This window comes from Meleagris gallopavo, chromosome 17 (genome assembly GCF_000146605.3).
Source record: "Meleagris gallopavo isolate NT-WF06-2002-E0010 breed Aviagen turkey brand Nicholas breeding stock chromosome 17, Turkey_5.1, whole genome shotgun sequence".
Classification (NCBI taxonomy): domain Eukaryota; kingdom Metazoa; phylum Chordata; class Aves; order Galliformes; family Phasianidae; genus Meleagris; species Meleagris gallopavo.
In genome coordinates, this window is record NC_015027.2 from 9,459,220 (window position 1) to 9,484,156 (window position 24,937).

The 24,937-nt window shown below is 50.2% G+C and overlaps 3 protein-coding genes across 11 annotated transcripts in view; 1 reads left to right on the forward strand and 2 right to left on the reverse strand.

The window, feature by feature from the left end:
• Nucleotides 1–4,123, reverse strand: part of HORMAD2 (HORMA domain containing 2) — a 28,131-nt gene extending 24,008 nt beyond the window's left edge. For all 5 annotated transcript variants that reach the window (XR_004161616.1, XR_004161615.1, XR_004161614.1 and 2 more), the window contains exons 1-4: nucleotides 3,975–4,123; nucleotides 3,153–3,240; nucleotides 2,226–2,370; nucleotides 498–561 (exon numbers count right to left, since the gene is read on the reverse strand). Coding sequence is in view for 2 of the 5 variants with exons in the window: in XM_019621131.2 (XP_019476676.1) it covers nucleotides 498–561; nucleotides 2,226–2,370; nucleotides 3,153–3,203 (260 nt within the window). In the remaining 3 variants the exon portion in view is untranslated. The remainder of the gene's footprint in view (nucleotides 1–497; nucleotides 562–2,225; nucleotides 2,371–3,152; nucleotides 3,241–3,974) is intronic.
• A 1,437-nt stretch (nucleotides 4,124–5,560) lies between these two features.
• On the forward strand, nucleotides 5,561–21,469 carry LOC100548974 (acyl-CoA dehydrogenase family member 11-like). The gene is made up of 15 exons (XM_003211112.4): nucleotides 5,561–5,917; nucleotides 9,278–9,510; nucleotides 10,120–10,219; nucleotides 11,112–11,229; nucleotides 11,973–12,115; nucleotides 12,214–12,363; nucleotides 12,878–12,972; nucleotides 13,230–13,329; nucleotides 14,730–14,870; nucleotides 15,720–15,812; nucleotides 16,442–16,549; nucleotides 18,877–19,048; nucleotides 19,370–19,436; nucleotides 19,702–19,834; nucleotides 21,011–21,469. The coding sequence occupies exons 1-14, from the start codon at nucleotides 5,645–5,647 to the stop codon at nucleotides 19,823–19,825; spliced, it is 1,917 nt and encodes a 638-aa protein (XP_003211160.1). The 5' UTR covers nucleotides 5,561–5,644; the 3' UTR covers nucleotides 19,826–19,834; nucleotides 21,011–21,469.
• A 684-nt stretch (nucleotides 21,470–22,153) lies between these two features.
• The window catches only part of MTMR3 (myotubularin related protein 3), a 72,896-nt gene continuing 70,112 nt past the window's right edge, over nucleotides 22,154–24,937 (reverse strand). For all 5 annotated transcript variants that reach the window (XM_010720418.3, XM_010720416.3, XM_010720417.3 and 2 more), the window contains one exon: nucleotides 22,154–24,271. In XM_010720418.3, the coding sequence (XP_010718720.1) occupies nucleotides 24,100–24,271 (172 nt within the window). In that variant the 3' untranslated portion in view covers nucleotides 22,154–24,099. The remainder of the gene's footprint in view (nucleotides 24,272–24,937) is intronic.

Consider the following 24,937-nt stretch of genomic DNA (forward strand, 5'->3'; position numbering starts at 1 on the left):
AGATCTCCTTATCAATTCAGACTCTGCTTGTTGGGAACATACTAATTCTGAAATGCATCCTTAATAATATACAAGACAACTGTAAGGTACCTAGACATACAATATTCAGGGAGGTAAAATACTGTACTTACTAAAAAAACAAGCTACAAGAATCACTATAAAAGTGAAACTGGAAAATATGAGACAACAGCAGAATCAATCTCATGATTTTCTTTACTCTCACTCCCTACCTACGCTGCCTGTGTGTGCTTTGGAGCCTGACCATGACCTCATAAAGTCAACACTTCAACAGGCCCTGACTTCACATGATCTCTGTCAGCTAATTCTGTCTTGCTTACGCACAGGGCCAAGCACACACACTGCAGCAGAGTTGCACAGGCATATCCAATAGTGCTAGTGGGCACAGTATTTTCAAACTTAGGAAGAAGAAGAATGTGAGGGGTAAATGTCTTGCTATTCAGCACAATCTTGTCTTAGTTTCACTGTTACTCACTTACCACTTGACTATCTGAAACGATCCCAGACAGCTTTTATCTTCTCGCAGAATTTTTAGACTGAGGTCTGCAAAACCAGATTTAGCACATAGTTACCATCCTTATCACAGCTATTGGGCAAATGCTGAAACCACCCCAGCTATCCTCCCTTTTTTGGATAAAATACTTTATCTGGAGGTTCTTCCTGAGCGGAAATGTTGGTTTTCCACTGAGTCCCAGGTGGGCTGACATAAGCTTATTGCTGCATTTTCAAATGTCAAAGACTCTCCTCAGATGATCTGGGAAGTGCTAGAGTTACAGCTTAATTCTGAAAAACCAACAACTTCCCTTCTCCATGCCCACCTACTCTGGTATTTCCAAACAACACCTTCACTTCTGCGTTCAGACTTCACCAACATCTCTGTGAGATAAATGTCTGTAGAATAAAATAAACTACTTCTGATAAAATTTTTCACATAGTTCCTTCTGCCTCTGTTTTCAGGCATTCAGGAAAGCAAGAAGAAACACATCCTGAAGAAATGAATTTGTACCACCTTAGGAGTCAACCAAAGAGCCCTCAAAAGCATGAGCAGGTCAGATGTTAACATTCTTGATCAAAAAGACACTTGAAAGACCTGACATTTGATTAGAAGGACTAGTGGCTATTCAGGGTTACCTGTGCCCTCAACAAAGCCCATGAAGTGCATGTAACCATGTTTCAGGATAACTACCAGCTTAAGTAAAAACATGGAGATAGATATCTGCAATAAATTGAGACATTTCACACCCCACTAACATATCTCAAATGAACAAAAAGATGCTGATGAAGCAAAGCATCACTAATTCTTGATATGGAGGAGGCTGAGTGAGACCTTATTGCCATCTACAACTCCCTGAAAGGACGCTGTGGTAAGTTGGGCTTTGCCTCCTCCCCCAGGTTAGTAGTGACAGGACTAGAGGGAATGGCCTCAAGTTGCACCAGGGGAGGTTCAGGTTGGATATTAGGAACAATTTCTTCCCCAAAAGAGTGGTCAGGCACTGGAACGGGCTGCCCAGGGAAGTGGCAGAGTCATTGTCCCTGGAGGTGTTCAAGAAATGTGGAGGTGTGCTACTAAGGAACACGGTTTAGTGGGCAACACTGGTGGCAGGTGGACAGTTGGACTGGACGACCTTAAAGGTCTTTTCCAACCTTAATAATTCTATGATTCTTGTGATCCTACAGTAAGTCTCACAGCAATATTTTTCTTCATTAAAGTTCTGACTGTGGTTCTCTTGATAGTTCTGACCAAGCACATGCAATTATGTGAGCTAGTCAATTTTCACAGAAAGAAAAAAGCAATTCTACTTTCTATCTAACAAAGCAAGCTGAAAATTTGAACCCCAAGGGCTCAAAAATCCAAAGGAAAATAACATACACCAACCTGAGCTAATTTTTAAATACTCAACGATTTCTAAGTCAAGCTCCTGACCTGAGGCCTGACTCAAAGGGCTGGCAACAGCAAGGAACAATTATAAACCAAAAGAAACATGAATAGGAAAGCCACGAGTTGCCAATAGCTCTAGGTCATCTCCTGTGCTCTCTATCTGATGCAGAAGCACTATCTGCATCAAGACTTGAGAAGGCCTGTTAGCTAACCTCCCAATAAACTCAAGTCATACGTACATGAGCAGCTGGAAGGTAATCTGTAGAGTAGATAATTGCTAAAATATAGTGAGTATGAATAAGAATTCTGAACAAACTACAAGGGTTACCATCTAAATAACGTGTTCCATAAGAACTCTCAGGGAACAGGCCTCTCAGGTATGTTATGCAGGAGACAGAGATGGCCAGAAGTCTTTTCACCAGCACCACAGACTGCTGCTTAGTAGTGATTTTGTTGGGGAACAACAGAAATTCCTGAAAAAGAAGGGCAAGGATTACATTTAGAAATGATTCTTAGGAGTTAGAAAGGAAGGGTAACCTTAAAAGATAATTTTAACATTTCCCTGGTCTTCATATTACACAGAGAGGACTCACGTCTAACAAAGTATTTCAAGGAGAGTTTCTGACATGATTTATTCAGATGCAGACCGCATGGGTCATTATTTCCTCTCTAATATGGCTGAACATTCCCATCCCCTCCATTGCACCTATGCAGGCACTTAGGAGACAAGCACCCCTTAGAAACAGAAGTATGTATCGTTTTGTGCCAACTCTGCTCTGCAGAGTTATTTGTGGACTCAAACAAGTGTGTGTACTGCTGAGGTGTTCACTTCCTTACCAAAGTTCACTGCCTGCTACAGCTTTCTGTGAGCTGTGACAGCAGACTAAGCCCGTCAGCACTGTAGGCAGACCTAGTTTTCAGAGCGATTTTAACACAGAGATGTAAACAGTACGTCTAAGATTGGAGCTAATGTAAATACTAAACACTGCATGATTTAAACAGGAAAAATCCCAGTGGAAAGAACACTAAATTTAGTTCCCCTATTAGGTCATTGCCTTACTTCCTGCTAATGAATTCTGTGCACACCTAATGAGCCTTTACTTATTTAGCCAAATATGTCAAAACTTCATGCTTCCTGGACTCATTAAATTGGAAATATCTGCTTTTTAATTCAACTAAGAACAACACAGTCTTCCCAGCTCACAAGATACAGACATGCCAGGCTCAAAACTGAGAGGCACTTCAAAGTTTTTACCTTAGAGGACTTATTCTTCTGCCTACTTAAAAGCTGACAAGTGGCCATCATATATGTCAAAGATCTGTCTTCCACTTGTAGTCAAAACCTGAAAAAGAGCACACCAGACATGAGACACCTGGAAAACACACAATCATTGCACTTTTTATCTTCCTTAAAGAACCAGATTCTTTAGGCTTATTCAGATCTCAGAGCTAAGAGATTTGCAAAGCAAACTGTGGCTACTCTGTGGCACTGGCTAGAAGTCTGCAGAAGGAGAGAACTCCCACTATTCACTGGTAAACCATCAGGACTATTTGAAATTCAGGGCCACAGCTGTACCTGGTGTCAGCCACTGCTCTTGTAAACTGCATTTCTCATATTCCAAGCCTCAATGTTACTTCCTACAACCATTAAAAAAAGCATGAAGGGGGAATATGAAAGAACTGGAAGTCTGCCAGCAGCAGCTGATATTTTAGGAAGAGTGAGCAGGAACCACATTAACATCAATCCTGGCCAGAGCAAATGAAGGCGCCAAACCCACCGGCTGCCATTAGGCCACACACTGCACCTGCACTCAGGCACCAGGGCAGCTTACAGCCACAAAACCCTATTTGAGACGTGTGTTCCTGCAAGGTTATCAGTATTTATGCGTTCAACAGCTTAGGATTTTTTTATTTTTCAAACCATGTTTCACTAAACGCTCTCTGGCCAGGTCTGGAATGCAATTCAAGCAGACAAATGTCTGCTTGTAAGCCACATAACAATGTGATAATGATAATGCAATGTGTTTTCTACAGTGCAGCCTGTTTACAATCGATTTATACACAGTGAAAAAAACACCTCGGCAGTTCTTTGGGGCCTCAGAACACCACAGCAGCCGGCCCACAACGGGACGGTGTGGAGGCAGCACCGCTCAGCCCCAAGCGCGGGCTCGCCTCAGCGCGGCGCCATCTTGGGGACGGCCCGACCGCTACCTGCTGGGGGCGGGCGGAGGGAGGGGGCTGGGCGGGAGGCTGAGGGGACGCTGCTCCAGCGCCTCACTGCTCCCTCAGTAAAATTCCCCCGACCTTTACACTAAGTCCCCCTTCCTTTAGTTGAAAACCATTCTCCTGTCACTATCAACCCGTGCGAAAAGTAGATTTTCCTCTTGTTTCTAAACTCCCTTGGTGTACTGGAAGGTCGCAGTGAGGTCTCCCCACAGCCGCCTCTTTTCCTGGCTGAACAAGCACTGTTCCTTCAGCCTGTCTTCATAAGAGAGGTGCTCCAGCCCTTGGATTATCTTTGTGGCCCTCCTCTGGACAGGACAAGAAGTGATTTCAAAAGAAAAGAGAGGAGTTTTAGACTGGATATAAAGGAAATAGTTTTTTTCACTAAGGGCAGTGAAGCTCTGGCAGCGGTTGCCCAGTGGGCGTCCCTTCCTGGAAGCACCCAAGGTCAGGGGATGGGGCTCTGAGTTACCCGATCAGCTGTAGGCATCCCTGCTCACTGTAGATGGACCAGGTGGTCCTTAAGGATCCCTTCTAACTCAAATGGTTCTGTGGTTCTGTGACTCTGAGTTCATGCTGCGGCCAGGCATGTGCCCGGGTTTAACTCCATACACGTCTCCAACATCCATGCTTGTAACAGCATGCTGATGTTTGAAATCCACTGTTGTCAGCGTGTCATCACCCAAGTGGAGGTGCAGGTTTTAAATTACTCAAAGCCAAAAGGTGTTCTTAGAGTTCCCAGGTACGTCCCTAGGGAAAAGGAATAATATTAGACCGACTCAATGGCATTGGAGACTTCACAAGAAGTAGATTATTTCTGGAGCTTCTGTCACAACTCAGGGATCCAGGCCAGGAAGATGAGTCCCCTTTTATTAACCAGTACCTAGTTTACAGAATTATAGAATGGCTTAGGTTGGAAGGGTCCTTACAGCCCCCAGCCCCAGGCCTTGCCCTGGGCTGGTTGCCCCACCAGTGGCCTGGAGCAGCACTGGGGATGGGGCACACACAGCTCTGTGCAGCCTGGGCCAGCTCCTCACTGCCCTGTGAGTGAAGAGTTTCTTCCTAACATCTCACCTGCCAAATAATATGGGATAAGATCGTAATATGGAATAATAAGAATAACCTGCCTAAACCGTTTCTTCCCATCCCCAGGAATTCTATAAGTTTTTCTTCTCATCTCATTATTACAATTTCCAAAGTCATTATTCCAGGCAATTCAGTGGGGATGCTGCTGGATGCACGCCAAGGCTGGTCCCTTGACTCTGGGAAACTTGGGCAATGATTTGCACAACTGCTACGGACAGACACGATGTTTTCTGAGTACCTGTGTTTTCCAGGCCCTTTTCTGATCTCCTTCCAAAGACCTTTGCCCTAGTTTAAGTCAACAACAGCTGCTGAAAAGCTCCTCCCCAAGGGAGGAGAAAAGATAGGGTTCATTTTCAAGAATAATATAACAACGTTAGAAGAAAACACGATGCAGCGAAGGTGATAGCTGTTGGGGTGATGTGCTGAAGCTTTGCAGTCATGTTTACTTTGGCTCTGTGCAGACTTGGTGCTACCTGCAGGCTGCGTCACGGCTGGGACAGGTGCCAAGCCTGCAATTGTAGAGGATTCAGCACAACGGCAAGGCAAGGCCAGCGGGTCAGCCTGCAGGAGAAGCAAGTGGGAGCAGACCTGGAAATGCCTGTTGCAAGAAGAGAAGCTGAGACCCTCTTCCAAGAGCGGCCTGAGCCCGGGAACCAGTATTTGGAGGATGCTTTGCTTCGGAGTTACCTGGAGGCACACCTTCCTCCCAAGGTCTGACGTGTGTGTTTGTGTGTGTGTACACACTGCAGTGCTGGCTAGGTCACTGTTTGTGAACAGAACCTTTCTCTGAACCCTTTTGTGCCTTCTGTGTTTAACTGGGGGGAATTTAGCAGCGTTCCTCAAAACTTGTTGTGTGTATAGGGGTGAAAAACACTCCCAGGACATAAGCAGAAATAGAAAGGGCCTAGCAGGCTTCTCTGGTCTGGGTGTTCCTGGAAGAGTGTTTGGGGATTGTCAGTGTGTACATTTGTTGTCTGGTGTCATCCAGAGTAAGAAATTTCAGAGAAAGGGAAAAAAAAATAGAGGTGCATCCCAAATCTGCTGCGCTCTTCCCCTCCCCTCTCTCTGGGGAAGCAGGATTTTCAAGGAAATCCATAGCCAAACAAAGTAACAAGGCTGATCTCAGCTGTAAGCTGAAGAGGATGCAAAGGCCCTTTGGGAATTGCTGCTTCTCAGCAACAGTCCTTGGCTTTTCTGAGTTGATATTCAGAGAGCAAAGGCTCAGCACAGAGCTGCAGGGGTACAGAGAGGAGGAGCGGCAGCCCGTGCTGTGCTGTGAGGTTCCATCCAGCAGGAAGCCCTGGGCTCACTGCACTGCCTGTGCTCTGCCGTCCCCCAGGGACTACAGTTTGTCTCACTTGTTGAGGGTCAGATCTCATGAAGCTGGGTGCGACCTCTGTGTTTCACTGCAGCAGAGGCAGAGCCTGTAAAGCCACCGCGAAAGTAAAGGAGACGTATCCTGGCTGCCAGCAATGCTCTTTCTGCCCCTGCTTGGTCTGCAGCTCAGGAAGGTCTTGGGGCAGTAAGAGTGTAACAGTAGCACCATGAGCTTGCTATTGGCGCTGCCGTAATGGAAGACAGGAATGAGGGATCTCCAAGCACCGCTGTGGCCTTTCTAAAGGAGGATGCTCCTACTCTGCACCTGATTCTTCCCATTTCCTGAAGAGTTAAGAGGGTCAGAGCTGCTTTCCACTCCTTCCCCAGGGAGACAAAGCGGCTGCAATACCCACATCAGCAAATCTCCCTTCCATTTCTGCCTGTGGTCCCAGCGGGGCAGTGTTGCCTCGCTCTGCTCTCAGCAGCACTGCCCGCAGCCCGGGGCTGCTCTCCATGCCAGCACCCCCCTCTCCTGTCCAGGACAGCAGCAGCAGCCGCAGCTTGGCGCATCGCCCTGAAGCAGACACCGCTACAGTGGATGTTGATTCCTGTTGTGCTATATACCTGTGTTTAGCGGTGAACATAGAGATTTCTCTGCAATGGAGCAAGGGATTTCTTTGCTTGAAGGTGATTTCTGGAGAGCACAGCAGGAAGCACCTGTTTGGTTTTTAAGCGCAGTTTTGAGATATCCACTGATCTTTGATCCTTCTGTAAAGAAATCTCAATAGAAAGGATCACGTGTTTGTGCTCCCAGTGTGTTTTCACTCCATTCATCTCTGGAACATCAAAGCACTGATTGGGCTGAAGGAGACCAGCCAGCAGATGCTGCTGGCTCATGGCTGCAGCCTGGAACCTCATGGTTTGCAGGTGCCCCCACGTCCTGTGTGTGGTTTCAAAGTGCCCCAGCAGCAGTGCGTTATGTACAAATGTAGCAGCTCTGATTTTGTTCTTTTCCCTTGGAAATAAACACAGCTGGGCAGGACGGTGGTTCACAGGTGTGGTCAGGAGAAGAGCTCACAGCTAGGTGCTGTGGTTTCTTTAGAAGACGTGGATATGGAGGTAAAGGGACTGCTGGTAGTGAGCTGACAGGAGTGTGCTGATTAGGAGACCTGTGTGGTGAACTCATGTTCATCTGCCTGCAAAAACCTCCAGCTAAATGGTTCAAAGGTTCTTCTTGTACTTCAGGGATTAGTGAAATCCTTGTACTTTGGATTCTTAGGTCGTCTCTCTGAAACAGCTTTCAAATAGTTACAGTGCAGTAAGCCTGTAAGGGAGGCATGTACCCAGGGCTCATGTGGGTTTTGGGTTTGTGTTGTGATTTTTAAGGCTGCTGCACTGTCCACCTGAAAAAACAACTTGTGTTCTGAGGGTGGAGACTTCCAGAGCACAGGCTGGACAGTGTGTGAAGGATTGTCATTACGCAGAGCAGTGGAAGAATCAATCACACGGGATGGAGTGTGATGAAGAGTCAATGCAAGGGGAAGCAGGGAAAGGAAGCAGTGTTTGTATTTCTTCAACTGCAAATTAATGTGTTTTGTAATTGCACCATTCAGTCTCAGCAAATATGGCATTCACCTCCACAACTGCAATTATTGAGGAGGAAATGAGCATCTTTTATGGGCTTACAGAACAGCAAAAAGTATTCCTCTGCTGAAAATTAATCTTGTTCAGGTGCTCGCATGACCCCCCCCAATAGTCTTGGACGTATTTTTGCTAAGTATCCATGCTAGGGGCTGGGTTACCCAGCTTTAACCATGTCTAAATCAGGTTATTTATGTCTAAAGTTCACCAGGCTGTAGCTGCAGACAGCCAAGAGGAGCAAGCACCTGCAGAGGGCAATTCCATCACCTTAACATGAGGAGCTGAGGTAGGGGGGATGAGTCATTTCCTGCAGGTGATGGGTTCTGTCCATTAGCCATGGACAGACTCCCGTGTCCAAGCCAGCCAAGCCTGGCTAAAATGAGAGTTAATGACTCTTTATCTGGGGGCTTTATTCAGGAAGCTGGCTGCAGAGTGGAAATTTGAAGGTAGACACACCCTGTGTGCGAGGCAGAAGCTCAAATCAGAGCAGCATGGGATGGCTTAGGCTGGAGGGGGCCTTAAAGACCATCCAGTTCCAACCCCTGCCATGGCAGGGCTGCCAACCACCGGATCAGGCTGCCCAGGACCCCATCCAGCCTGGCCTTGAATGTCTGCAGGGTTATGGATGATTGAGCCCTCTTTCTTTTCCAATCTGATAAGGAGTTAACTGGTGATTTCGGTGGAAGTTCTTCTATAGAGATAAAGGATTTCCATTTTTGGCACCTTTTTCCTTGGCGTTCTTTTCCAGCACTAAATCACAGAGTAGCTTTGGTTGGAAGGGACCTCGAGATCATCTCGTCCAAATCCCTTTCTCATATGCATCTGTGTGGCTCTCAGCCCCGATACAACAACTCTTCTGTCTTTTGTAAAACCCAGAGATGCTGCCAGAAGTAACTTGAAAAAAACGATTTTGAAAAAAAATTGTGACAGCTGAGCACAGCTGTGCCAGCAGAGGCCAAGAGACAAGCTGTCCTGCTGCATCACAGAGCACAACGAGCCAAGTGGCAAGAGATCATTAGCCCAGAACAATATGGCCAGTACTTTGCCTTTCCAATTAGCACTAAGGCCTCTCGCCTTCCAAGCGAGTACTGAAAGGCTCTTGTTGCTTCGCAGGTACTGGAGGAGGTGAGCCAGGAGCTGGAGGGGTTTGGAAACCGTCTGCTAACCAAGATCAGACCTCTAGGATGGGAATGTGAGTTGAATCCCCCCGTATTTCGGCAGTACGATGCCTGGGGGCAGCGGGTGGATCACATTGTCACCTGCTCAGCCTGGAAGAGGATGAAGGAGATTGCAGCAGAAGAGGGGCTGGTTGCTGAGGCCTATGAGAGAAGATACTCCAACTGGAGGTAACTGGGGGGGATGGGAGTGACTTGGTGTCTTGCAGGCTGTATTCAGCATCTGGTAGGACTGAACTTGTTGTGTAATGGGTAACAGGTGATGCATGAACAAAAGCACACCTACTGCTGTACTGAACAGCAGTGCTTGTCCATTATAATGTTCCACATCAGCAATGATAAGGTGTAACTAATGGCCTGCAGTTGATCATAATATTCTCTGATGTCGCTTTCCTCATTCTGGGGCCTGGCTTCCCTGTGCTGCTCCAGCTTTGCATGCATTACTCGTAACACAGAAGTCTGGAATTTTACTTGCAGTTTCATTGTGTTCCAGCCGCTGGAGATAGACCCAGATTTCTTATTTTTAAGAAGTGCACTTGATGTGCACCAGATGGCAACCAGCGCCTTCCATCCAGCCCCACACCCGCAGTTCCTCTGGGACTAAGAAACATTTCTGCTCCACTTCTGCCTTCGCGATTGGAGCTGTTTCTTCTCCCACAGAAAAGAGTGGTTTAACCAACCCATTTTGGCTGTATTTTTCCCTCTGTTTCTAGTCAAGATATCTTATCCTCCTGCTGCTGAACTGCTGCAAAACCTGTCTGTTTTCACTCTCTCTCCTAGCCGTGTGCACCAGGCTGTCAAACTGTACTTGTTTTCAACTGCCTCTGGGGGTTTCAACTGTCCACTGGCCATGACTGATGGAGCAGCCAAAGTCATTGAGGTATGAGCTGAGCTGCTCTCTGAAGACACAGCCCACGTCCTGGAAGAGCTGGCCAAGGACCAGGGAGAGCTGATCTGCCTTCTGGCTCTGGACATGGCCCTGCCTTGCTCTGTGACTCAGCTCCACCTCCCCCCACCTGACTTTCTGCTTCAGTTACAGTCTGTGCATCCAGGCCAGCTTCTGTGTTTGCATACAGTACTTGCACAGTGAGGCCTCTACTGCATACAAATCCCGTAGCACTGCAGTAGCTGGAAAGTTGTCCCACCTTTCTTACTACAAGGATCAAGAGCCTTGTTTCCCTGTCCCCTCTGTGAAGCAGGAGTTAAATGAATTGAGCCAGATCCAAACGTGATGGATGGATCTGAGCTATCAAGGCTTCCCAGCCTGAAGGTCTGGCTGTGTTTCAGTGACACCTTTTGCACTATGTAACTAGCTATGTGGGGTGCAGGGAAAAGCTAGGCAGAAAGTAGCTAGCCCTGGGCATTCTAACTCAAGAGAAACAAAATTCCAAAGGGAATTACCTTTTCCTGGGGCTCTTTGGATGCTGGTGACATCCAAAGATTACACAGATATACTGGCACTGGTGCTGCCCTGGGAGCTATCTGTCCAGCTGTCAAGCAGTGCAGCAGTTCAAGGAGAGTAGAGCTGCTCAGCACTCCTCAGCGTAACATGAGTCTGCACTTTCTGCCCACGCAGTGCATCTGCACTCAAGCCAGGTGGTTTCACGTTGTCAGTAGTGCAAGCAGATGCAGTGCAGGACAGCCCTGATTGCAGATAATCCATTCTGAGCCTGGTGAGGATGCTTGTAGGACAAGCCACTGTTAATTAAGGCAAACATCTAATTGCATCTACTTCAGTATGATTTTAGTTTCTTTTCCCTCCCCCAAAACAGTCACTGGGTGTTCCTGCATCTCTGAAAAATGCTTTTGACCATCTGACATCTCGTGACCCCAGGAAGTTCTGGACCTCTGGCCAGTGGATGACTGAGCGCCGGGGGGGCTCTGATGTTGGTACGTGCACTGGGGTGGGCAGCAGCCAGCTGTGTTAGTGAGGGCTGAGAACATCAAAAAAAAAAAAATCCTACACACAGAGCTGTGTTTGGCCAACAGAAGGCCCAGCCTCTGTGCACTGCTGCACAGGTACAGAGCTCTGGTCCTTGCTCAGATTGCACACCGATGTTTAGCTCTGTGATCTAAACCTTGAGCAAGGCAGGTGGGACTGAGGGAGCATCCTTGACCTTCAGCTTCGGTCCTTGGCAAATGATTGCAATAGCACGATGGGCTGGGGAACCTCAGGATCCCATTGCAGGAAAAGGAGTCACCTGCCTCTGATGAACCTTCTTCCCAGTTGGAGAAGTGAAAGCATCAGCTGTGGAGAGCTACAGAGCTGACCATCATTGTAGGACTCCTGATGATGGCATCCCTTGTGGTTCTTGGCTGAGGTGGCTCCTAAAGAAACAGAGGCATTGTGTGATAAACCACAGTACGTTTTGCTTACAGAGCACTGCCATTACCACTGTTAGATTGGACTGTTGCTGGGGAGACTTGTAGCTAAATGGAACATTTTTCCTTTCTAGTTCTTAACTCTGGCTGCATTTCTTATCCAGTATCAGTGAAAGAGATTAGCAGCTAATCCATATTTCATCCAGATAGCATGGGGCGACGTAAAAAAGAGCTGCTGCTTAAACTGAAAATCAGCATGGATTGATACAGAAGTTCCTGTAAAGCTGTGATCTTCTGCTCCTTTCTTGCAGCTAATGGCACAGAGACAGTGGCCAGAAAGCAGCCAGATGGCACGTATCATCTCTATGGTTTTAAATGGTTCACATCAGCTGCTGATTCTGATATGGCATTAACCCTAGCCAGGATAGAGGATGCTGAAGGACATGTAAAACAGGTCTGTTCTGTGGTGGAATGCCCGAAGGAGGAGGGGAACTTTTAACTTCCTTTTTTTCATTGTAATGAAATCTTTGCCTGCCTTTTTAACGACCCCAGGGCTCCGGCGGGCTGTCCCTGTTCTTCCTGAGGGTTCGAGATGAGGAGGAAAAGCTGAATGGTATCCAAGTGCAAAGACTGAAAGCTAAGTTGGGCACACGGCAGATGGCAACAGCAGAGCTGTGGCTAAATGGAGCTAAAGCAGAGCTGGTAAGTGAGGTTTGCCCCTCCTCTCGGGACTTGGCAGGCTTGGCAAGGCAGGCCACTCTTGGAGGGTTGGCAGTGATACCACCTGAAGAAGTGGGGGCATCTCCTCCACATCTGTGGCTGGCTGCTCATTCCGCAGAATCCTTCCCCAGCAGGGCTCTGTTGAAGCTGTGAATAGCTCAGGGAAAATCACGCAGGAGAAAAAAGAAAGTGGATTTAAGCCGGTCATTTCCCTGATGCAGTTGCATTAGCCCAGCTGAGGGACAGTTCTGTGTAGCACACAGGTAGAACAAGCAGCCACGAGCCAGAACTGGTCATGCTGACTCCTGCTGGTCTCCAAATCTCTCTGATTATGCCATGTGGCTCAAATGAGACAGCAGTGTTCTAAAGCAAGCAGATCTCTCTGCCACTGGAGAATAGAGGCAGAGTGGATGGCCTGTATCTACCTGCCTTTAGGCACATCTCTTACTGAGAGGGAGGTGCTTCAGCTCCAACCTTTGCTCCTTGGTGGTTTCAGATCTCTGCAGAAGGTCGTGGAGTGGCCTCCATCTCCAACATGCTGAACATAACTCGGATCCACAATGTCATTGGTGCAGTAGCTTCCATGAGAAGGTGAAGGCAGCATGGATCCCCCCAGAGCTGAAGGAACAGCTTATGAGCACGAGGGGAGTTTGCAGTGCTCAGCATTGCCTCTGCAGGCACGGGTCTGAAAGCCAGCAGTGCTGGAAAGAGCTGGCCTGTGGGTGACCTGGGCTGGAATGCTACAGCCAGGCAAGGCTCATCCAGTGAGGATGGTTGGAAGGAAAAGCCTTGAAAGGAAGTAGGAAAGATGCTTCTCTGACACCTTGCACTGTCTGTATTCTCCCCAGGATGATCAGTCTGAGCAGGCAGTATGCCCTTAAACGGGTTGCCTTCGGGAAACTCCTCAAAGATCATCCCCTGCACATGCAGACGATAGCCCGGATGGAGGTAAGGCTTCCAGGAGCAGAGCTGAGTCTGGAAAAACAGAAAGAGGACAAGGATCCTCAGTGGCTCGTGAGCACAGCCAGTCTGGCTCAGTGTGGAAGTCAGGTGTAGGGAGCTGGGGAACTGCCATAGTCTACTGGGATTTGATCTGATGATGGATCTGGCTTCTCTGCGCCCTGCAGTTACCCTACTACCAATTACCTGGGAGCTGCTCTGAGAGGGATGGCAGAGCTCATGCATGCTTCCACTGTGCTGTGGCCTCTGGAGTTGGTCATTACCATCAGCTTCCAAGCAAGACACCACAGCCTCCTAAACTGCAGTTAACAGACTTGCAGGGCTGATGCAGACTCATGCAGCATACCTGGCAGCTCACACAACAGGAACAGGAGATGAACTGTTCCCACAGTTCCGTTCCCAGGGGGCTCTAAGAACCCTTGAGGGGGCACCTGCATATTCTGAGGCAGGTTTGCTGTCAGTGTACCCACACAGTGCTCACCACCACAAGGCACTGAGTTTGAATACAGTCTCCAGATGTAAATCCAATGAAATAATGGTTAGATGGTAGAGGTATGAATTGGCACTCTGGCAGTGGGCCTTTGCTCGAGGCAAAACGTCTCACAGCTCTGCCTCAAAGCTGAGCTGGAGCAGCCCACTAAACCCACGAGACACAGCAGCTTCCTCCCACTACCAAAACTTCAAAAAGAAGGCACACAGTTCTCCTCTCCTCATCCATCCAGGCACTGTTTCTTTTAACTGGTGTAACACCAGTTTATTCTTGGGCTGCAGTAGTTCATGCAAGTATTTAAACCAGCATTTAAAACTCTGCATGCGGAATGGAGCAAGGAGAGGGAACGTTACCCCAACAACTGCCAAACATAATTTAAAGCTCTAGTATCTCCTAGCCTGTAGCACTCTATAGCCAGAGCTTCACCTCCAAAAGAAAGGCCAGCTCCCACGTAGTCCCCCAGCACACCATCACACACAGGAGCTACAAGTCTCCAGCTCCCAGTGCTTGGCCCATTGCAGCTTAACAAGGCAGCATGTTGAATGTTGCATGAAATCTGTCAAAGACTTTGCAGATCTGGTGGTCAGAGACTATCAGAGGTGCAGCCTCGTGTCCATTATCGTTTGAAAGAGCGTGGACTTGTGGCCTGGATACCTGATGGAAGCTTTGATAAGGCTCCCGTTAGACTCAGCGAGATGGCATTGTCCCTTTCTTCACACTGGGCTGCTTCTAACATGTCGTGCCTTGCTGGTCCCTGGTCTTTGTCTCTGAAGACAACTTTGGGAAGGGGTTGTATTTTGCCACTTCCAGACAGTCTCCTGGCACCTCAGCAGCCCAGGCTGGGATCAGTCGGAGCTCAGGACCCACGCCAGCAAAACTCCCTGCTTTCCCCACACAGGTGCAGACACGAGGGGCTTTTCTTCTGCTTATGGAGATGGCTCGACTGCTTGGACTTGCAGAAACCAACATGGCAAGCGAGCAGGACCAGCTTCTCTTGAGACTGCTTGTGCCAGTTGCCAAACTATACACGGGGAAGCAGGTATGGAACAAGCAATTTGTTTGTCGAGCAGGGCTGTGCGTTCCAAAAGAGCTGGAAAAGAGATGTGGTTAACACAGCCAGCACAGAGGGCAGCAGTAGCACGGGGTACAGGCAGTGAGTGACCCCCTGCAGGGCCTGCAGCATGATGGCTGCTCTGTTCTAAGGCTGGGTTTTCCAACTGGGAGACCTGTAACCTTGCTCTCAGGAAGGACCCAGCGTGCCAGCTGCCTGCAGGCAAGCCACGGGTCAGCCAGCTGGGGAGAAAGACAGGGCAAGCACTCTGATGCACTGCATGTGCCACAGAGGAACGCTGCTGAGGCTTTAGCAGAACTCCCTGTGCTCCAAGGCTAAGCTGGGAGCCTGAGCCACAGGAAATATCCTTCTCCTAGTTATGAATAAATAGAAGAGAGGTAGCAGTGTTAGTAGCATTAGCCTTCACTTAAGAGGTATAGCCCCTTCTGAACTGCCATCAGCTTAAATACACAGAAGCTTACACATCATAGGCAAGCAGGTGGAAAAGATTCTCCTGAAATATAGGCACTTACTTAATGCACCAAGCAAGCCATGGTTTTACCCTTACTTAGAGAGAACTACAGTGACAAACACTCCTCCTGGAGCTTCTCCCCAGCTCTGACTGCTCCCACGTCTCCTCTCAGTGTTGCTCAGTCTTCATTCCCCAGGCTGCACCTCCCCTTGTAAGGAGCAGCCTGCCTCAGCACTCAGTGGGACGAGGCAGTCCTATCCTGGCAGGAACTGCTGTGTGATGTTAGAGGTTTCTGGCCACTTTCTCCCTCTGTGCGTTGTATATTATGTCAGCTCTCTGTCCCCTTTTTTTTTTTTTTTTGTCAGGCTTCTGCCATTGCTATTGAGGCAATGGAGTCTTTTGGAGGACAAGGTTACATGGAGGATACAGGCTTGCCAGTCATAGTTCGTGATACTCTGGTAAGAAAACAGCAGGAAAAGCTTGTGCCTCACTTCACCCCTATAGGCCTTCTTAGCTGCCTGGTACAGACAGGCTCAAATAAAAACATAGACCTTCCTGTAGGGATTGGACTGATCAGCACAATGGGAAAGGCATTACAACAAGGATATAATGACAAAAGGACTGGGACAATAAAGAGGTGCTATAAAGAAGAAGGCTGCTCACCCCTATCAGAAGATTCCAGGTTTGCAGGAAAGCTCCACCAAGGAGAGATCTCCAGAAAGAGATCCTTCCCCAGTGGCAGCCAGCCCTCAAATGAGGTCTAAAAGAGGCGCAGCCAGGCTCCATCCCTTCCTATCACACAGCTGAATTGCCTTCACCTGTGCTCCCAGGGCTGATGGGTCCTTTCCCCTGGTGCTCCATCAGTGCTTCAGGCCCTGACTCAGCAGCTCCCACACATCCCCAGACTCACTTCCCTAGCTCTCCCCACCAGTGCTTCTTTCCACTTGTGGTCAGGCAGGAAATCTCTGGAGATTTTCTTGATCTCCTGTAACTCTGTCCATACCTCTGTAGCTTCACATTCCCTGTTCTTTATTGCAGTAGCCCCAGGCAGCTCCTCTGTGCTCTCCCACAATCTCTCCTATCACAGGTGCTGTCCATATGGGAAGGAACAACAAACGTCCTATCACTTGATGTCCTGAGGTCCCTCGCCAAGAGTCAGGGCCAGGTGATGGCTGTGTTCTTCTCCACAGTGCAGGTGAGCCCTCAGCAAAGCACCGGTCAGCCTGCTTTGATGCTTTGGCAGTCGTGGTGTTGGTGCTTCTGGCTGAGACTGCTAGAGAACGTGACCAAACTCCTGGCTTTAGACAAGCACTCCGAAGGTGTTTCACAAATCTGCTTTTTAAATGGCACTTACAAAAGCAGAACACAGGCAGTGTTTATTTTGGGATCCTTGTATGCTGCAAAAAATATTTTCATCTCTACAATGAGGAGCTGTGCACTGTCAGTGTTTTTCAAGAAAGGCACCAATGTAAGTATATTTTTAATGTGAGTCACCTTCCTGAGCCCAAAATAATTTTGTGTTGTTTTTTTTGTTTGTTTGTTTGTTTGTTTTGCTCTGTTGTCTTTCTTTAAGCACAAGTTTGATACATACGAAACCTTCTGTAGGGCCACCTACTGCATTATGACTTTCTATTTTTATTCCCACTGAAAAGATGGAAAGAGTCAAAGGAATCCCACTGCTGCCTCCTTAGAAGCGCAGCTCCCTGCCCTTACCCACAGGCTGTTCCTTTAAAGGTGCTCAGGCAAAGGCAGCCATGGAGAGTTCAGAGAAGCTCAGAATTTCCTGAAGGCAAATGAGAATTGTCTGGCTTGATCCATGCCAGCAAGGGGTGCACAAACCAGCCTGAAAGGCACGATCACCATATCAGAGGATATTCGCTCAGGAATTAGATTATTAATTGAGGTAGAGCAATTCAGATCACATTAGCACACAGCGTAGGCTTAGGAATCCTGAGCTGCTGGAATTCAGCACCTACAGACATTGCTTTCTCATCCCCTGTGAGAAGTGAGAGTTCTGGGCTGCTTTCTGCCTTCAGCACTGAGTTTGCTTTTGGGGCACAGAGCAGAGGTGATACCTTTGTGGTCTCCATTCAGCACAACTTCAGCAGAAGGGAGAATGGGAAGTGAATGCAGGGAGAGGTGCGCAGTGCAGAGCATGGCATTAAACATAACCTCACGTAGGCTCTGGTGTATCCTGAAGGTGATCTGATCCGTCCTCCAGTTCCTTCCAAAGGCATTCACCAGACCTGACTGCTCACCAGGGGCTGCAGTTGGGCACTGACCTCCACCACGAGTTCTTACCATCCTCTCGTACAACTTCTGTTGATGGAAAAATGCCTCAAACAATTTGACTACCAAACGAGAAAGCCGGATCTGCTCGTAAGCAGGACTAATGAGCATAGCCACTGATTAACAAGCAGTTCAGTCTGACACTGAAGGCAATGGAGTGGAGGGGAGGGTGGTAGGCTCTAAAAATGGCCTGGAAAGAAGCTGGCCTATACAGGCTTATGCTGATTGAAACCAGTTGGGACTGGGACAGACGATCCAGGGGTCTGCAGAGTCTGGTGGTGGTTTCAGGTCCTTTCCAAACCACAACCACAACTTCAGCACAGCAGGAAATCAGTGCAGCTTACTGAAGTGAGAGTCCACGAAACACAAACATGACACCAGCCCCACTTTGATGTTCTCCACGTTGCTGCTGACGGCTGCGCTGTTGAAAACCATTCAGACAATCCTGTGTGGCAGCTATTTTGGGGAGCACACCCAGGGCAGCGTGGGCTGTGTCTGTTGGCAGCCCAGCACAGAGCAGTGCTGGCTCCCACCCAAGCTGCTGGGGATACGTCTGTGCCCCTGGGGACTTTGATCCATTTTTAAATCACCTCATTGGCATTCTGTGGGCTTGGAGGGTTCTTTGGACTTTGTCTTGGCACTTGGATGCCTGCTTTAATGATGGGGTGTTTGTATTCGTACAGCATATCCTGTGAGTGTTCTCGTACTGCTTTGCCTCGAGCACAGAACAGCGCCCAGCGGGGATCGTGCTGTCCTTGGAGGAGCAGTCAGACAGCAGGGCAGCGTTAGCAGGGGGTGTTGTGTGTAGAAGCATTACAGAAAACAAAACAGGGTTTGGCTGCGCAGCTGAGCACTGCTGCTTTGCTGTGCTGTGGGGGAATGGCACCGACACCGCAGGTACTGGGAGGTGTTGGTTCATAAGTGGCCTCAAAGGAGACTGAGTCACAAACAGAGCCTTCTGCTGCGTAAATCCACACGTGTTCCTGCTTGCACTTCTGTCCAAGGCAACCCTCAGCCTTGCTGCAGGGAGAGATGTGAGCGCTGCAGAGGTGCAGCACAGCACCCGAGGGCCCCGTTTCAGTTGGAAAGCACTTTAAGGGCCATCTGGTCCCACTCCCTGCAACGAGCAGGGACACCCACAGCCCCTTCGGGTGCTCAGAGCCGTCCCCCCATGGGCCTCACTGCCATGCAGGAGGTCACCACGCCGTCCTTTTTCCTGTGCTTGTTTTGCAGAACAAACTGGGGTTGGCTTCGAGCAGCGCAGAGCTGCAGCCCGCAGTGCAGTTTGTGCAGGATGCCGCCGGCCGCCTCGCACGGTTCTGCCAAGGAGCTGCTTCAGAAGGGGCAGCGCCCATGGAGCTGGCAGCAAGAGACTTCTCCTACTCCCTAGCAAGGATCTACGCAGGTAGGGAGGAGGGAAGTGAATTTCAGACCTGGGAGGGCTGCGAGCAGTCCTGCTGTTCCCAGGCCTCACTCCAGCTCAGCAGCGGAGTTTTAAAGAAAGCTCTGTCGTACGGTCATAGAACAGTTTGAGCTGGAAGGGACCCTTAAAGGCCGTCTGGTCCCACTCCCCCGCAGCAGACAGGGACACCCACAGCTCAATCAGGCTGCTCAGGCTGCTGTCCCCACCTCCCTTCCAGCAGAGGCCGCTCAGCACGGGAAGCGCTGCTGAGAAGCTCAGCCACCCCGAAGCCCAGCAGCGCTTACATGCCGTGTTCTTTCACAGGAGCTCTGCTAATTGAGCACGCGGCTCGGCCTGGCTCCTCCTGCGTCGATGTCTGTGCCGCTCAGAGGTAAGCCAAAGCCTCTGGCTCTGACCTCCTTAGGTGATCTCTCGTGCTGCAGCATTGCTCTGCCTGCGCGTGTGACCCAAGCTTCACACCCCAGGTGGAGACAAACAGCCTTCTGGGTTGGTTCCCAGCAGCACCGCTGCCGTTCCCCGCACGGGGAATCTCCATCCCACAGCGATGAGAATCATCCAACTCGGGGAGACCCTCGGGAGCAGCCAGCGTCGTGTGTGCAGCACGGCTCGGACAAACCGCTGCGTTCTCTGTTCAGGTGGTGCAGGCAGGAACTCTGCCCCGTGGCTGCAGAGCTGGGGAACGGCAGCTACAGCGCCGAGGAATCATCCCTGGACAGCGCCCTGGTGTACGCAGGCAGCCCCGCAGGCAGCAGGCTGTGACTCAGACAGGTAACAGGGAGGCGCTGAGACCTCTGCAGATGCAGAGCGCAGGGTGTTGTGTTGCATCCGAGGCAGGCTGCAGGGAGCGCCGTGAGCTCCTGGTGCGGGTTGATGCTGAACAGGGGTATTTCCATCTCCAGGGCAGCAGTGGCTGGGTCTGCACAAGTGTTTAGATCCAGAGCACCTGTGCAGCTTTGAGATAAACATCCACAGCAGCCCCACTTTTAGAACCACGGAATTGTGAAAGTTGGAAAGGACCACTAAGGTCCCCACCCCACCCCACCGTGCCCCTGGTCGTGTCCCTCAGCTCCACACCCCCACTGGTTCCTGAACACCTCCAGGGGCCGGTGACCCCCCCCCACCCCCTGTGCAGCCTCTGCATCACCACTCTTTTGGAGAAGAAATTGTTCCTAATATCCAACCCAAATCTCCCACGGTGCAACTTGAGGCCATCACCTCTCGTCCTGTTGCTGTTATCCAGAAGCAGAGGCCGATCCCCACCTCACCACCTTCCAGGAGCTGCAGCAATAATGCCTCCCCTGAGCCTTTTCTTCTTTAGACTGAGCCACCCCAGCTCCCTCATTCCCTGTAAAAACTCAACGCATCCAGACCCTGCACAGCTCCATAGCCCTTCTCTGGACACACCTCAAGGTCCCAGCGTGTTCCTTGCAGGGCCTTCCTGCCCTCAGGCAGATTTGTACTTCCTCCCAGCACGGTGTCACCTGCAGACTTCCTGATGTGCTCGCAATCCCCTCGTGCATCGACAAAGGTATCAAACACAGCCAGCCCAAACTTGCCCCACGTTGGCTCGGTTTGCTTTGATCAAAGCCAGCCCTATTCCTTAGGGGAGGAAGTCGCCCCGTGGCCGTGCAAGGAGCCGTGCCAGAGCCCCTCAGGGAGCTGCAGGCACCAGGTAGATGCTGCCATCAGGGCACACAGCAAACCTCTGTGAACCAAACCCACCTCTGCACCACTTGGTGCTGCGCTGCTGCCGGCGCAGATGCAACCAGGGGAGATGCTGGGATGCTCTTACTGTGTTTAGGGCAAATGCTGAGTGATCCAATCGTTATCAGATGCAGACAATGACTTCAAGCAGCAGCTCTCTGAGTGCTGACTGAGAAGCAATGAAAAACTGCAATTATTTAGATTTATAACAGAAAACCTTTGTTTTTTTGTCATTCACAGAACTGCTCTCCAGTGCTGCCTGTGCTCTGATGGCGTTTTCTTGGTGGTGCCCTGGCTCACACTGCCTGGATGAAACGAAGTCTTTCTGACCAGAAGCTGCTCACCTCACTGCCCACGCTGCCATCACAAAACCCATCAGTGGTCACTGCTCGGTTAAGTCGTGCTTTTGGTTCGTTCTTTCTCCCTTGCCCCAGAGCAGCTCCCTGTGCTTAAAGATCACCCAAAGCAGAGGCTTTGCTGCAGTGCTCCTCGTTGGATGCCCCATCCCTGCTCACTCAGCTCCACGGGCAGCAGAGATGGGCAACAAAAACGGTCACCCACTGCACATCAAAGGCAGCACTGCTGCCCAATGCTGCTCTGTAACAGCCCTGGCAGGGAATAAATCACATCAACCACATCACTCAAATTCCATCAAGGCTGGACATGCCAGTACCAAAATTAAAGAAAAATAATTTCTGATCTCCAGAAAACTTATTCATTTCCTACGTGTGTCACAGCCATGCTGCAATTGATGCTGACATCAGTTCTGACGCAAGTTTGAGATTGGAATCCCACACTGCTCCACCAAAGCAAACACCTGGCTGAGTGCTGCGTGCCGCTGCTCAGCACAGCCTCACCTGTGTGCTGCGCCCCACCAACCAGCAGGAAACGGCTCTGCAGTGTCACTGCTCCTGAGGTGGCACAGCACAGGGCTCCCAGCTGCTGGGATGAGCTGCACAGAAGCATTCAGGAGTGACTCAAGTACCAAAGGGGCTCCATAAAATCGGATCCTGGCGTGTAATTGAAAACCCGCTGCTCCTCTGCATGTCTGTAACAGTGCACAACGCTGAAGTTGCTTTATTTTATTCCTGAAGCTGTAAACACCACCCCCAGCCGTGAGGTTGCCCAACACACAGGTGTGTGTGAGAACAAAGCAATGATCCTGCAGGGGGGAGGTGGAAAATCCCCTCTTCCAAAGGCAAGAGGGGCAGCACGCTCTGAAAGAGGGGCTGTTATGGGGGGAGAAAGCCAAGAAACCAAGGGAGGCTGGCTCTCCCCAGCCCTGCACTGCTGTGCCCTTCCCCGCTGCTGCCCCGCTGGAAGGCAGGAAGGAAAGGTAAAGAATTGGAACGTGTGTTAGCGAAAGCTCCCATGCAAAAATGCTAAACTTTATTCACTTTTATTTATATATTTAACAATTCTAAAGTATTTACTTCTCGCTTTGACAAAAATGAAAAATATAGGAGCACTTTACTCTCTGTAGGAGAGACAGGTTATATGTACAGCTATGGAGAGATACTGCTTCCTCCTTTACATACAAAGAAAAAATAATATTAATAAAAAAGTGCTTCGTCGATCAAAAAAAGACTAAGAGCTGCAAGCATTTATTCACACTGTACATCACAGAGCCCAGAAACCCGTATCAAACCTCTTGGCACCTGTCCTTACACCTGCAGAACCCCACACGTTTCTGTTCTCTCACAGCCTCTGCTCACATCCAACTGCAGCACCCACAGCTCTGCCCGCAGGTCGCTGCGTTGGTTCAGGAGAAAACAGATAAAAACTCCATGGGAGAGCCCAGCTTTTTCTTTGCTTTTCTCTCCTGCTGCTCCCAGGCCCCTTCCCTGTGCCAGCAGAGCCCCCACGCCTTCATTTCTGCCCACGCAGCCTCAGCTCAGAGCGCAGCGATGCCGGCACGGGAAGTTCTGTGTCACTTCTTTCCCCACCAGACTTAGGAGACCGTCTCTGTCTGACACTGCAGACCACGATTGTGACGCTGCAGGAAGGGCAGAGCTCCCTTCCCAAGGATTGTTCATTATTTCTTTCAGCTCTCAGATATCAACAGGATTGTTTTGTCCTACAGAACAGTGCAGGAGGTGTAAGCCGGGCCAGGCAGCACGCTGCAGAGCACGACGTGAGCAGAGCATCCCTCCTGCCCGGCTGCACTGAGCAACACTGCTCTGCCAAAAGGGAGAAGGGGCCGAGGACCTAACGCTTGGTTAAAAACTTATTCAAGAGATCCACACTTCATTGAGGTGACTCGGAAAGCGACTCAGGCTGGGGCAGAAGGAAGGAGGGGAATCAGGATGCACTGTGAGAGCCCTGGTGTAATCCTCAGGTAGGTCCTTCCTGTCTGGAGCACACTGGAAAAGGAGCAGCCGTGGCAGAATGCCGCAGCACAGTGCATTCCTCAGGGAGCAAATGCAGCAGCAGTGCAGTGCAGCACAGCTGGAAGTGCTGCTGCTCCGAGTGCCCCCACTGAAGTGCAGCGGAGCAGCAGGGCCACGGCTGCAGTGGGAGCTGTGACAAGGAGCTCTGCGCTGAGCAACCAACCTACGGTGGGACAAGGACACAAATCAGAGGGCTGCTACTTTCCCACTTGGTTTTAAATAAGGAATTGCATTTACACAACTTCAGATAGAGGTGTCGGTGTGACACCAAGCTCGGCCCCTCCTCACCTCTCACCAGCACCGGGCACCTCCTGCAGCCAGCACTGCCGGCCGTCCCCAGTCAGCACCGCGGGCTGCGGCAGCAGAACCTGCGATCCCCTTCAGGCAGCGAGGATAGCTAAGCCCACTCTAAGAACAGAGAGGCAGAGTGCTCTCTTGGGAAAGAGATTCCCACTTCTTCTAGCAGCAACAAATTCCCAAACAGCAGTTTCTTGTTTGGAAGTAACAGGAGTGATTGAAAGCACTAGCGCTGAGGCTACAGCGATTCACCTTGCACAGCGGCTGCGCCGATTCCCCTCGTCTCCTTTCCTCCACCAAATTGTCTGCAATGCAGTCCAGCAGTGGGACAGTGAAATACAAAAGGGAGATCTGGTTCCGGTGCCAGCTCCCTTCCCGCTTGTACAATCTTCCAGCAAACAAGCAAACATATATATTATTATATATATATACACACACGGGCGCGTACACGCACACACACACACGGATAGGACAGAAAGGAAAGGGGAACGGCTGGAAGAGGAGATGCCCACACTGCAGCAGCACAGCACGGCTGAGCTCCGTCCCACTGAGCAGCACTCCTCGCCCCTCGTCCTTCCAGTCTCAGCCCACTGAGATCACACACCTCTGCCCCGGGAAGGGCCCCGCCTCCCAGGTGGGCCTTTAGTTTGATGTGGCAGTGATGGGTTTGTCCAGTTCAAGATCAAGGCTGGCGCTGCTCGGGTGCAAGCTGCTGTAGCACGATTTGCAGACTCTGCTGGGCTCAAAGAGCTGCTGGCTGGGAACTGGCACCTTCTGGTTACAGCAGCTGGAGCAGAACACGTTTCCGCAATTCCTTGCGTCAGGAACAGAGGAGAAATGGAAAAGACAAAATTAGTTATTAGACATGCAGTTTGATAAAGTTACCCAGTTGTAAAGTTATACTGCTTGTGGTGCTGTGGTGGGCTCGGCCCCGGAGGCTGTTTGTCCCTAAGTACCAGGACACACAGACAGCCTTCCCTGCAGAGCTCGACACCAGAGAGGAGTGTGAGGGAGGCCACAGCGCACAGTGACATCCACACAGTGACTGCTCTTCTTTCAAGGGCGCTGCTGGAAGGGTTCAGCACGGAACAGACAAAAAAAACCAGCACAGGTGATGCAGTCCTCCAGCTGTGCTGCCCTGCCACGTTCCCGGCATCCCACACTTCTGCACACAGGAATGCTGTCAGCAAGGACCATGCAGTGCACAGCGCCATGCTCAGGCTGTGCTGCAGGGATGCACTCCTGCCAGCTGCTGGGCACCCGCTGCATGCAGCTCACAGGGTTAGGCTGAAGTGTGGGAAGCGTTACCTGCTGCTCCTGCGGCCCTCCCTGCGTGCTGCTGAGGGCTCACACCACAGCCCTGCAGTCTGCCGTCCGCCTCCAGGCCCCGCACCCTTCTCATTAACTCCTGGGCATCGGGATTTTATGCCACGATAGATTTGTGCTGGGAAAGATTTGCTGCTGCCAAGAGTGACAGAAA

Excerpts from the sequence above, each read along its gene's own strand:
- LOC100548974 (XM_003211112.4), top strand. The coding sequence starts at position 5,645 with ATGTTTACTTTGGCTCTGTGCAGACTTGGTGCTACCTGCAGGCTGCGT. Across the intron at positions 12,116-12,213 it reads CTGAAGGACATGTAAAACAG|GGCTCCGGCGGGCTGTCCCT; the intron begins GTCTGTTCTGTG and ends TAACGACCCCAG. Across the intron at positions 13,330-14,729 it reads AGACGATAGCCCGGATGGAG|GTGCAGACACGAGGGGCTTT; the intron begins GTAAGGCTTCCA and ends TTCCCCACACAG.